Source organism: Bombus affinis, chromosome 5, assembly GCF_024516045.1.
Source record: "Bombus affinis isolate iyBomAffi1 chromosome 5, iyBomAffi1.2, whole genome shotgun sequence".
Lineage (NCBI taxonomy): Eukaryota > Metazoa > Arthropoda > Insecta > Hymenoptera > Apidae > Bombus > Bombus affinis.
In genome coordinates, this window is record NC_066348.1 from 8637961 (window position 1) to 8652241 (window position 14281).

The following is a 14281-nucleotide window of genomic DNA, read 5'->3' on the forward strand; positions in this document are numbered from 1 at the left end:
ACAGTTCGATTTTTATCAGTTGGCCAGAGACTTTGACCTAATCCCGAACCGGATGGACCAACGGTGACATCATCGTTCAAACATGGGCGAGGAGAAGCAAACACGAGCGATCTAATCGCCACGGTCGTTGGTTTTTATCAGCGTAGCTACGGGGTTTCTCACCCAAAAGGAGAAAAGTTACTGACGTGTTGCAGCATCACCGTGTTACGAACCGCTCTAGTGATGTTTTCAGGGCGTTTTCCTGTGGGAATACCTTATCAGAAGCGAAGCGGACGAAGGGAACGAACGTTGTCGTCCGTTGCAACGAGAGACGCGGTCGCGTTGACAGGTTTCCGTCCCGGAAACCGTGGTCGATGCCTACTTTCCTCTCCGTGTCGCCTCTCCTCCGATCCTGGCCACGATATCCACGATCCAGCTGGAAATTGTGGAATCGCTCTGAATATCAATCTTGCTACAGGCGTTTCGCATCTCGTTCGTTGCAGCAATTATCAAATGTATTTGAAGATATATTTTGCAGCGATTGGTTTTGCGAGTAACTGGTTCGTTACGCTAGAGCGTATAAGCGGAACTGGAAAACGTGGAAATTGCGCCGAATAGGAATTTTCTTGCAAACGTTTCGTATCTCGTCTGTTGAAGAAATTATCAAATATATTTGAAGATAAATTTTGAAGCGAGTAATCGGTTCGTTGCACTAGGAGATGTAGGCGGAGCTGGAAATCGTGGAAAATTGCGCTGAGTAGAAATTTTCTTGCAAACGTTTCGTATCTCGTTCGTTGTAGAAATTATGAAATATCTTTAAAGCGAGTGTCTGGTGAAATTTGGAAGCGGATATTTGATTCGTTGTACATGTTACGTATATTTAGTCAAAAGTGAAAATCGTGGAAAATTGCGCTGAATGTGAATTTTCTTGCAAACGTTTCGTATCTCGTCTGTTGAAGAAATTATCAAATATATTTAAAGATAAATTTTGAAGAGAATAATCGGTTCGTTGCACTAGGAGATATAGGAGGAACTGAAAATCGTGGAAAATTGCGCTAAATTTGAATTTTCTTGCAAACGTTTCGTATCTCGTCTGTTGAAGAAATTATCATATATATTTAAAGATAAATTTTGAAGAGAATAATCGGTTCGTCGCACTAAGATGTATAGACAGAGCTGAAAATCGTGGAAAATTGCTCTGAATATCGTTCTTGTTACGAATGTTTCATTATTCTTTCGTTGTATATGGATAACGTCACGAATGCAAGATAAATACAATGTATGCAATAGATAACATATTCATAATAACGTGCACTCTTCCTTCGATAGATCACAGCTAAGGAAACTTGAAAATTAACCAAAAATTCTACCTTCCCTTATACGTGGATATCTCATCGTCAATCGCCGAAGCTTCGTCTCATCCTACGCCAATCTGCAGCCAAACTACCCAAACAGTCATTGTACAAATATCTTTCCAAGAGCCTAATCTTAACCATTTTAGCGCCACGTGGCGCGATCGCGTTGTTCCCTTACTGTGCTGATCTGTGTCGCGATGTCCGATCACGATCGTCAATTCGCAACGCGCTCGGTTCCAAATGTAGCTCGTCGCGAGTCATATCAGAGTTTTCTCTCGTAATTACTTTTCTTTCTTTTTTTTTCAAATAATCGCAAACCACCTGCATAAACAAAAAAAAAAAAAAAGAGAGCAGCGCGATCGTATCGATCGACATTTCTCGCAAATAAATGAACGAAACTCTATCGCACTGCATGGCAGAATTCGACACAGATTCTTAAAACGCCCTGCCATTAAAACGGTTAATACCCCGATAATTTTGAAGAAAGTAATCCCTTATCTCGGATGCTTGCGTCTAAACCATTAACCGTAATCTTGTACCCGATCGCCAACGTTAAGCGGTAAACAACAAATTCTTAAGAATTTACCCAGTAACCCTAATTCTATGCGTTAAAAAGAAACGGACACTCGGCTACTATGCAAAAGGAAATGAATTGTACAGAAGAGTGCTACATTATGTGCTTACGGTTTTCCAGCATTCTAACGTCAATACATTTACCACGAAGTTGAAAAGGGGATGAAAGGCAACGTTAACATCGTAAGATATATTACCTTGGTAATTTTCTAGAATTATACTGTTGAGAATTATACTAAAGATGTCGTAGGATATTTGTATAACGTTACACTATTGATTATTTTTCTTGCAACGTATTTTACATCGCTGCTATTGAAATATTTAAGAAATTTTATTTTATTATTTATTTTGGAAAATATTACATTGTTGTATTATCTGAACAACCCTCGACACAATCGTTTCAACGTTCTCTGTATAAAGTTATTTTAAATAAATATAAATTCCATTCCGAATTTTATTCCTATCATGCAATTCGATGTGATCGACGTATATATAAAGAAGAAAATTTTATAAGTTTCTATACAATTACAGTATTTTATTATACCATCGACTCCTCGATCGATTACGATTAATCACCGTTTTATTGTTATACTAACAGCAAATAATTAAGCAATATATTGCATAATTCCTGTAATTTCAAACGTGATTCGTAGAAAATTAAAATCGATGGAATACAAAAAAGAAAATTTAAAATTCATGTTTATTTTAAATAAATATAAATTCCATTCCGAATTTTATTCCTATGATGCAATTCGATGTGATCGACGTATATATAAAGAAGAAAATTTTATAAGTTTCTATAAGATTACAGTATTTTATTATACCATCGACTCCTCGATCGATTACGATTAATCACCGTTTTATTGTTATACTAACAGCAAATAATTAAGCAATATATTGCATAATTCCTATAATTTCAAACGTGATTCGTAGAAAATTAAAATCGATGGAATACAAAAAAAGAAAATCATTGAGTCTTGGCACAATAACATTGAGATCCTACGGCGATCGCAATGGAAAACGCTGAAGCTTACCGGTAACGTTTCTTGTTACGTAACCTTTTTTTTTTTTTAACTTTGTTTATTAATTCCAGGTTTTTTACATATTTTTTTTACATGATTTTTTTTCCAGAATAAACGCTGAATTCTAATTGTAGGGTGGTACAGGCAAAAGTACCGATACGCGACGGTACGACGTAGCCATGCATTATTACATTCTTTTCTCTTTCTTTTTTTTTTTTTTTTTTTTAAGATTATTATTGTTAAATAAGATAAAATTAAGCCGCTGTTGCGCTGTGCTTATGTACGATATTTTAATTTATGTCCTGAAAGCCTGGACGCAAAAACAGGACAGTTCGCTAGCCTATTAGGGAGGGGCTGGGAGGGGATGGACTGGGAGGGGTGGGGAGGGGTGTTCTGTGGGATTAGTCTTGTTACATAACCAATGAAACTATACGGAGAAACTTAGAAATATCAACAGTTTTCCGAAGAATCGTTTAGCAACTCGCCTTCTAAATGAATTTGATCGCCGAAGAATACTGAAAGTCTTATCGTAATGTTACGTTTCATGCCATGATAACACATCGTAATTGATAAAAATTCTCTATGAGAATTGATCGTAATTGATTTCTATCAAAAAAAAAAAAAAAAAAAATGAAGAAGAAAAGAGTCTTGAAAGGTATGAAGAAAAGAACAAAATCGAAAATAAGGAGACGTCGAGACGGTAACACTGTTACATGCTGTAGAAATGCTCTAAATATGGAACGTTAACTACGTGTGCAGAACATTCTGAACAAACAGAAGATCATCCTAACCAACTATATGCTTTATCTTTGTTTACAGCTTAGAATCAATACGGTTGAAGATACCTTTCACCGATTCATTTCAGCATCCGACTCATTTTCCAGAAACTAATGCTAATTGCTTTCACTGACCCGGTCATTTTACTACCACCGATTCCTTTCCTCCTGTTTCTCCATGGAAACACGTAGTTTCTTCTACGTGAGATTTATCGTAATTTCGTTGAAGTCGTTTTTCGAGAAACGTTTCAATAAATAATTCCATCAAGTAAATTAATCAGCGATGTTAATTATATCGATCGTATAATATTAACCCCTTAACCTACAGCTGCGGGCATAGCCCGTAGTACGTATGGCTCAAATGCTGCGCGAGCTTGTTTACGTTTTCGGCCCAAAATTCTCGAACGTAAGTTAGGGAGTAAGCTAAGGGGTTAATGATTATTTGTTTGACAATTGTTATTAAATTTATTATATTTATTATATTTATTATATTATATAATATATATTAATATATTATATTCAGTTATTAATTAAAAATTAATTATTAATTTCTTAAAGTTTCTTTCGTTTTGTGAGGAAATAATAGACGCTTTTGTTTTATATTATTTTATCGAATTACGTACGATCCATTTTGTTATACAAACACATTTCACAGACTTGGTTTCACGTTTGTATGACGTTGCACTGTCGTAGAAAAACACTTGCCGAACAATCTAATGTACATATAGCGTAATAAATAACTGTTAATAAAAGTTAATGGCTATTAACTTTTATAATTTTTATAATTCTTATCAATAATGAAAAAGGCAATTATTTATTACGCTGTATATATAACAGATATATTTTAATTATCGACTATTGAAAAATTACGATACTCGTAATATTTCTTTTACGAAACGTCATCCTTTGACCGGAAGTAGCTTCCAAAAGTTGGTATTTTTTTAACAATACACTCGCCGAGTATTATCAAAAAATATGTAGAAAAATTAGTGCAAAATTCTTCCCACCTCGATCCGATATTTGTCCATGGTTCCTCTGAGAAATTAAAATACAATTATCCTTCTCTCGGTTCTCTGCAAAGAAATTCATTTCAATTTATATCGTTTCTGTTGCCTATATTTTCTGTATTTCCTATGTTCCATTTTCAAACGGTCAGAAAATAAACAATACATTCTACGAATCGCAATTTGATCTTCTCTCGTTGTCCATTTCTTCTCCGCGTCTTCTCTACCCATCTCGATCAACAATTCTAAAAATGTCAAAACAAGCAATTTTACACCGAGAAGAAATGCAAATGACGTCGATTGCAAATGAAGCTTAAGATAAATCAGATTTTTTTGCTTCCGGTCAAGCAAGAAGGGGACAATGTCCGCTTTAGATGCGGTGACGCAAGAGGATCCTCTCAATGGCAGGTAGAAGCGGAAACGGTTAAAAGTCAACTGTGATCCTGATTTTTTTGCCCATCTGATTTGACTTCCGACAGGTCCAGGACGCGAGATTCGTAGTAATGACAAGGGTTACTTCCCTTTGCAGCCCTTTTTTCTGCATCAAAGCTCACGATGGACCATATGGACATCGCGGTCAATCTCGACCCTCTTCCCCAACTTTTATTTCTATTTTCTTTCTAACGTATAGAAAATATGGTCCTTTTCACGCTGTAACGAAAGGGGACAGCCTGTGATAAATGATATCTTCGAGGGATGGGAAGAGGCTTAGCTTGCTTCTGGCGAAGGTCGAAGAGAATTAATTTATATAAATTAAAAAATAAATTAGAAATTAAATAATTTCGACGCTCAAATATTGGGTAAATGGGAAATTCGAGACTTTTTTTATATATAAATTCAATCCACTCGTTGTATTTATAAAATGCAAAATGGACATTTTAAAGAGTTTGAACTCTCGCGAATTAGAAGCTCGAAGCTTTTCAACGTTAAAAAATGCAACAATTCTGGAAACAAACAATTCCCACAATTTGTAGGTTCACGGTTTTATATTAATTTGGGAGGGTAAAATTCAAGAAAATTCTGAGATTTACGATATTCCGATATTCGTCGATCTAAAAGCTGAAGAATTGAAAAATTCCAACGTTTACAGCTTTGAAAATCTCGAAGTTTAAAAATGTCCATGTCCGGAAATGTAAAGATCGGGCAACTCGGAGGAATTTGAAAATTCAGAAACTTGAGAACTCGATTGTTGAAAGATGCTGAGCTCGTTAAAAGGACTCAAATCCGACGAAATCGTTTTACGCGTCTCAGGTACTATATATTAAAATGCGGCACAGCCTAGACATTACACTGCTGGAAAGGTATATATATAATATATGGGGTAGGTTTTGGTCCTTTTTTCAGCATGGCACTAATATGTCGAGGATAATAATACGCAGAGTCAGCTGTTGTCCTACATTACTTTATTGGGCCCGAAAATACCGCTACTTGACCAACACTCCTCACAGAGGTTGTACACTTTTTGCTACCATCAGGTATAAGATTTTTATAGCGTTTCAGAGGGGTTTACAACGCACAAAATCTTTATTGTAACTAAAGATTTGAATAGATGTAACGAATTCTCTTAGTTTTGTAATTTCTTGATTTCTTCTTTTCTCTTCTTCATTAATTGTGCAACAGTAGATAATACCATTGAACGATTATAATATAAAAATATAAATAAAGATAGATTAACGTAAAGATATTCGTTCGACTTTAAAAGAATTCAAAAGAGACTATTTTAATTAAAAAAAAAAAAAAAAAATGTTCTTCCATAATCAGTGAATATTAATTAAAATTCATTTGATCTTGCTTTTTAGAAGAAAATATGTAAAATTTCTCCTTTTTTTTTTTCGTACTCTTTTTCGTTATCACGAATGACACGTTTATGCTATTGTGATAAATAATTAACTATTATATCAACTATTTTCGCAGCACGCAAAGTGTCCATTTCAACCTACTTTTCCATACGAGTTTTATATTCCTTAATTACTAAAGGGTTTATTAGCCTGCTGGCAGTAACGAAGAAGGATAATAAAAGTGGCAGCATTAATTAGGTAGGCTGATCATCAAATTGCAAAGAAAGATCATTCACAGGGATCCACACCGTGCAGGCGTGTAATTCTAAATTATTAATTTACATCGAATTAATTGCAAACTTTAAAGATTAATATTCTCGTTACATAATTACTATTCTCTAATTCTAAATTATTTAATTTACATCGAATTAATTGCAAACTTTAAAGATTAATATTCTCGTTACATAATTACTATTCTATAATTCCAAATTATTTAATTTACATCGAATTAATTGTAAAATTTAAAGATCAATATTCTCGTTACATAATTAATATCCTTCTTCTCAGGATCGTCTCAGCAACTATAATATGTAATTATTGGAATACATCACGATGCATGAGCGAAAATTCAAAATATTAAAATATTGAACGTGATATCGATACATCTACCTTTCGTTCAGTTCTATTCTTTCTTCTAATTTTCTAAAATAATCTAATTAATTTAAAGCACTTTTAATTAATAACAAATTCAGTATATTTAACCCTCCATCCTCTGATATGCGAGTGTACGTTTAAACAAACGTTTGTTACTTATCAATTGAAATTTATCGCGAGAAGAGTTCGTTTTACCTGTAATTGAAACTAAATTATATAAAACACCAGGTGACCATTATAAATTGCAACTTATTGTTCTCCGTACGATCAACCTTCCTATTTTACGTTCTTTCTCCTATCTCTACCCTTTCTTTCTTCATCTTCTAGATCAAACATTTTCAACCCTTAAACCTGAATTTGATAAATTTAACACGACAATTGACCACACGCTTGCAGCATTTCGATCTGTAGAACAACAATTTGTTATATAAATCTTTTGCCAAAAGAATTTTACCAACGCAATGAAATCTAATTTAAAAGATAGGATTTCTATCGTGACAAATTCCAAATTATGCAATTCCTCTGATCGTTTCCTCCACGTTGTCCGAAACCTCAAATTCGAAGACTCGCAGCGAAGCAAAGAAAAACATGCGCAGTTTGCTGGGAGAACGTCGCAAGCAGCAGCGATATCGCTTGACCATAGATACATAAAATACATTCTTAAACAGATGGAAGAACGTTTATCATAAGAAGATACGAGGGATCGGAACCGCTTTCCCCGCTCATTTGTTAATCAGAATAATTAAGATACACGGGTATCTTCATTAGGAAAATCTTTGTCCTTTAGAATCCCAAAGGGCTGTTCCTCTTTTCTACAAAAATTAGCTGCAGCCAACCACGTTGAATAGGAGATCAGTCAGTAATTCTCCGATAATAAAGTCTGGCTGTTTTGTATCTGCGTTTCAGACGTTGAACGGGCAAACAAACGAGCAACTGCTCGAAGGCAATAAATTACAAAGCAGGCAAATGTTGTATAATTGCACTGTAGATATTCGGGATGGTAATTTCGTCCTCGTTGAACATCGTAAAATAGGAGATTGTCTGCATCTGTCTATTTCGTCTGTTATATGGAAATTGAAAGATTTGCAATATTTACAGACCACTGTTCCAGAAAAAAAAATAGTAGCAGGGCACTTTATGGGTAGAAAAGTAGAAATTCAACGCACGACAGTACTTAGGTAAAATGAAAAACAGTTTATTATTAACACATCATAGCGTATACTGTTTTGCGCAGATTGGCGTACCTGGTCGCAAGGTAGTTAGGAGAAAAATTATTTTTCCTATTCGACAACCATATATCGATTTTACATACGTTCGGAATGTAAACTGTTCGTATCTTTAGTTTCAATGCTGATTTTTCATTTTCTCTGTTTTAGAGTTCTCCATTTCCGTCTGCCTTTCGGCTATGCGGTGACTTGCAGTTACACGCACGAAATAAGTCGGAATGATAATCGTAGTTTAATCTAAACTCTGTCAACATGCCTATTGTGTCTATTCTTCAAATTAATATCAATTTATATGCATCTAACGCCTTTTTTAATTAATGTACGTACAAATTAACTAATTTTCTGTTGTCTGATAGCGACGACTCGATCTAAACAAGTTGCAGATACGCAATTTTCGCTTGACTGGTCAGCATGAATTTTAGTAATTTTCGTACTAAGAATTTCTTATCGTATTGGTATCAGTCATCTACCTATTTCGTGATACAGCGGCTCGCAAAAGTATTCGTAGTCTCACTTATCGGAGAAAATCTTTACGTGCGTATATTGTGCGTGTTGTATAAAACATTTTGAAATTTCATTAGCAAACAAAGAATGAGTCGCGATGATTATATCGGTGAAGTTCGAATCCAAGCTGAAAATATGCATCGTGTCTGTAAAAGTTGTCGTCAAACTCGCGAAAACGAGCAAAAACGTGTTAATAAACGTAAGTGCAAAACCAATGCTGTTTCGAACTTCTCGGTGTTTATTTCGATACACGCGTCTCCTCATAGCCGAACATAGCTCCTCATAGTTGAAAAATCCCCCGTATCATCTAGCAGCGGTTTTCGATTCGTTGTATCAATCGAATGAACGAAGCAACTGGTTTATCATACGCCATACGTACCTTTGCGCATTAAACTTCTCATAATTTCGGAACCAGTAGTTTTCCAGCTCGCGTTTCTGCTTGTTTCGACGAGCTCTACGAGTTGCTGAATTTTGCTACCAATTTTTGTAAATACTCTGCGCATAGGTACATAGGAAGCGGAAAATAAATACCGCAAACTTATATTTGATAAACGTACGCGATACGAATAGTCATATAGAAATAGTCCCTGGATACTATGTACACTATGACTAATTACCATTACGGACGTTTATCTGTCTACTCTGCAAAACATGCTTAAATTTGTACCAAATATCCTGCACACAGCTTTTATCGTCGCTTAAAATTCTACCGATTATAATTTTGATGACCGAGTGTCATTTAAAGTGTCAATGAAGCACAGCGCGCGTACGTTTCGTTTAATGTCCCTACGCGAAAATTTTCGCCAGCCACTCTATTCTCAGACCGCTTTGAGCTAAATCTCGTAGATTCGCGAGGTCGGAAAATTACATAAACATGGTCTGTGTTAAAGAAAAAGTTACGCGTCGTGTTAAGAAGATCAGTGGAAACGCGTCACCCCTTTACGTAATTGCCGTTGCAGTGCACGGAAACGATGCAGCGTTTCCCGGGGCTGAAAAGAGGGAAGACTCGCTTCGCCTGCCCTCGCATATCGTATGGTCCGGAGAAGCTCGTCGTCCCTCTTGCGTGGGTGGCTGCGCGCGTTCGCTCTGCCATCCGGCGACACGCGCACACATTTACGGGCGAGCGATGTGTGTGCGCGCACTGACTCGATGATATAGCGGCGTTGGCATAGGTACGGACCGCCGGTGGCGGGGATAAGATAAAGCACGGAGAGAAAGAGAAAGGTCAGAGAGGAGGGGATGGGCGGTGAGACGCGTGGGAGAGGAGGGACAGCAGACAGGAGCCGAGAAAACGATCACGAGGCGAGAGAAGGAAGCACCTGGGGCGCGATAAGGATGCTCCGACTGCCCTCTGCTCGGGTAGGGGTAGAAAGAGAGGCAATAGAAAGAGATACAGCCCGAGAGGGTACACGCTTCTCCCGTGGAAAACACGTAAGGACTTAGGAAGCGACGTGACCGGGCGGGAGAGACTTCGGGAGTGGGGATGACCGCAAGAGTCAGGAGAAACGTGAAAGATTAACAAGGATGGGTAATGCTCTGTGCTGTTTACTAGAGAAGGATACACGCTAGTATGAAAAATAGAGATAGGTTTGTGGTACTTTTACGGAGAAAAGGAGAGACACGTATGACAAACAAGCGACAATGCATAAATACTATGAATCATTTCATAACGAAGGATGATGCATAGGACGGAGTTAGGGCTGGGTATAGGATTCAGGAAAAGACGTGCGTAAAAAGTAAACAAGAACATGTAGCTGGAATTAGAAACAGAGATAGATTGACGTACTATTGTAAATACTGCCCGATGGAAATTGAAAGATACGTTTAATAGAAACTAGATACCATGTACTAGAAAGAGAAACGCTGTTCTGAAACGCGTGAATTTCGGTGCATCTTTTACCGTACGGAAGAACGTACGTCACGTACGTTTTAATAAATCCTGGACCGACGTTAGTCTGTGCTACCAAAATGAAGAGAAAACGGATAAAATATAGAGTATTGAAAAGAGAAGAAACGTTAGAACAGTGATGTTCAACATTGTTAGCGCACCGGGGACCAAGAGAAGCGTTGGTGGAAGGGCGTAAGGCAGAGAATAGGGGGAGAGAAGCGTGGCGCACAGAAGACTGGAGAACAAGTGAGAGCAAGAAGGGTGGCATGCGAGTGGTGGGGGGGATTATGAGTCGACGGGGTGGGGGCCGGGCGGTCGAACGGAGCCGAATACGGGGCAGGTAGGGGGTGGGGGGACAGGTAGAAGGGATGATGAGGCTCTCGTGCGCAGACTAAGAGGAATTGTCAGAAGCACATCGTGTCATTTCTCCGCGGTGAGTTGGTCTGTTACGACCTATTCTCTCGTGCGGACTTGGTATTCCTCTGCATATACATATATATATATCTCACACACGTCACGTCGGTTCAGTCTATATGACCACGTTCCGTCAGAATCGGTCTATCTCTCTCGGATTATATCTGTGTGTCCGTGACAGACGATAAGTATCCAGACTCGAGCCGGGAGTACCTTATTCGTCCGCAGACCATCGTAGCGCGTGGATGTGACATTCGAAGACAGTGTATCGAAGCAAATTAAAGAGCCAGGCAGAAGACACAGTGACTCGGAGATCGTTGTGCCGAATGGACGAACTTGCGTTTCGTGAAACGGACTTGTGTTTCGCGGAACGTAATTATCGAGATACACAGAAGCTGTGAAGATTTGTTAGTATCGTATTGTACTAACGTATGAATACATAGATAATCGTTTGTGCGCGTGTAAATTATTTTTCGTTCCCTTTTTTATATTCGTTATATTACTTCGTTGGTAACGTTCGATAAACGTTAACAATATACGATTATAGTTATACTCATTAGTCATATTCGTTACTTATATTCGCTAGTATTATAATATTTAATATAACATCCGATATAATATTCTGTGTATCGTTCGGTATAATACCAATACAAGTTGGAGTATTAAAACGAAGTTGTCGTTGCATCGTACAGCAAGCGAAACAGTGATATATTGAGATTTCATTTTTGATGTGGTCCCTGTGAAGAAATCTCGTGTTAAGTGCAACCTACGCCATTTATTTGGATGTTAAGTGCCTGAACCGCTGACCTTGGAATTTTATAACTCGATCACGGCGCTAAACCGAGGGAAGAATGGATTACTCGACGAAAGGTACGTCTGCTCTTCTTCCTGTTTCGTGGTCAGGTGACTGGATGAGATACGCCTCTCTCTCTCTCTTTCTCTCTCTACACCTCTCTTTCCGTCTCTCTCGACAGAGAGAAGCAGATAAGAGATTTTCTCTCGTCACGTCGATCGATTTCTTGGGTTTCTTGTTTTCCGCTGTTTTGTTGGTTAAATGGTGATCGTTGCTAGGACTCTTCTGGTCCGAGATAATATACAGACACGAATGGGAAACAGTTTCTTATTAATAGATTTATTAAAGATTCTCGCAAAGATTGATTAGCATCCATCGTCTCGAACACCGTTTTCTTATTTTCCTTCTTAGTTCAATCGTTGCGTATCGATTAGAAGTTAAAGATTCGTTTTGAGACGAGACGAGTGACGTTATGTAATTTGATCCGTAAACATAGCGTTGTTGAATCTATAATTAATTTTGTCGCTATTTAATTCGCGTGTCGTAGATGGAAACTCGAATATCCTCGGTATCTTCGAGCATCAAACGTTACATCAAACTGCTAACGAGAAATCGATCGAGTTCATCTTCTGAACATTTCTATTCTAGTATATTTTTAGTTTCTTCGAAGATGAACAGGCAGAGAGGATGCTGCGGCCGATCAATTTGTAGTAAACCGCGAGATTAAGAGAACGAGAGGAATATCTCAGATTCCCATTGAAATTGGTCGAAATATCCTATCCAACGTGTTCTAATTCAATGAATAATTCGATATTCCATCTCACACTCTCTGTATCTTTTTCAAGCTATATATTTACGCCGTCAGAAAATGGCGATTGAAAATTTCACATCGGAGCGAATCGAAGATAAAAGCGATAAAACATTGGTTCTCGTCGGATTCGAAACGATAGACAGGACATTTTGACCGGGTAGGGCAAACTAATGACGATCTAGAATGTTAGTCCTCCAAGGACCAAACGATAAAATAATAACAAATACGCAGACGACGTTGCTACGCTCGAGAACAAATTTGCAGATTCCGCGTGGTAAATTTGATTACACGAGGAACGAGTTTCGAGGCTCGAAAAGTCCGAAGATTAAAAGTGACGATCTTCGAAATTTCGATTTTTCGCGATTTAGAGAATCTTCGAAATCTCGACGAGGATCGATTTGTTGAGGGAAAAAAAAAGCTACTGAAAAATATTCGAATCCTTCGTACAAACGCCATCTTCCTATCTCCATGTATAATTATTCGAATTAAGCACATCATTATGTTCCATTAACACGGCCATTTTAATTCCATCGTGCGGAGACTTGAATGCCACCTCTCCGAACAGCCGAGATCAAAAGTCGTCCATCCCGGAAACGCTTTATTTTCGTTCGGTGTTCTTCGAGTCTCTTCAAGGAGACCGATCAGATATACAAAAAAAAAAAAAAAGAAGAGAAAAAAATGAAAGAAGAAGTAACAAACAAATAGAATTCTTTTATTAGACTTCGACAAATTTCGTTCGATCTTGTTTTCCACCTTTCGCTATTTTAACGCGGCGTCTATTGTTTTTCGAATCGACCTAACGCGATGTTAAGGCCGGTTTATCGGTGGCCTGGGAATATTTGGGCCGAGAGGCAACAGGATGCGAGCAAACGACCGAAATTCGATGGCTAATGAGCAAGTCGAGTACTACAACAAAGAAGAAGATGAAGAAGGAGAGAGAGATATTATCGTTCGTGACCGTTGTGTTTCGCCACTTCTGTCTCTCTTCCTCTTCGTCCTTTTGTCTCTGCTTTCGCTTTGTATCTCGATTAACACAGAAAATATCGATGCCTATCGGTGTCTCCATTAAGTCTGCGTGTAATGGGATTTTCGTTTCAAGAACGCGGCGCACGTTCTCCATTGAAATTCGCGTGTCAATGTTACGCGAGACTCCGTTTCGTTCGCTCGCTGAAAATGCTCGATAAACGATAGACCTGTGTGCGTTTCGCGGTTTCCTTCCGTGCCTATCAGACTCGAGTACGATTTCTGCTATATCGAAAACGGAACGACGATTATCCTTTAATTTTCCACGCGACTGTAACTTTCAACGTTCCTGAAGGTTTTTCTCGAATAGAACGCGGAGGAAACAGGAACTAGGTAGCGAGAGTTTATGAAAATTTGTAAAATAAGAGGCGAAGGAAATTAGATGTGGGAGAATCGATCGGATAAATAGGATGTTGAGAAATTTGATTAACTCGTTGGGTTATTCGTATAAATTTTATTTATCGATTAGAAATTCCCTTTT

The 14281-nt window shown here is 37.8% G+C and overlaps 1 protein-coding gene across 2 annotated transcripts in view; it reads left to right on the forward strand.

The window, feature by feature from the left end:
• Nucleotides 1-14281, forward strand: part of LOC126916061 (ras-responsive element-binding protein 1) — a 108938-nt gene that overhangs the window by 63791 nt on the left and 30866 nt on the right. Inside the window, exon 1 of one of the 2 annotated variants that reach the window (XM_050721399.1) lies at nt 11115-12043. The exons of the other annotated variant lie outside the window; for it this stretch is intronic. Within the exon in view, the coding sequence (XP_050577356.1) occupies nt 12025-12043 (19 nt within the window). The 5' untranslated portion in view covers nt 11115-12024. Of the gene's footprint in view, nt 1-11114; nt 12044-14281 lie in introns of those variants that run through there. 2 annotated transcript variants of the gene reach the window in all.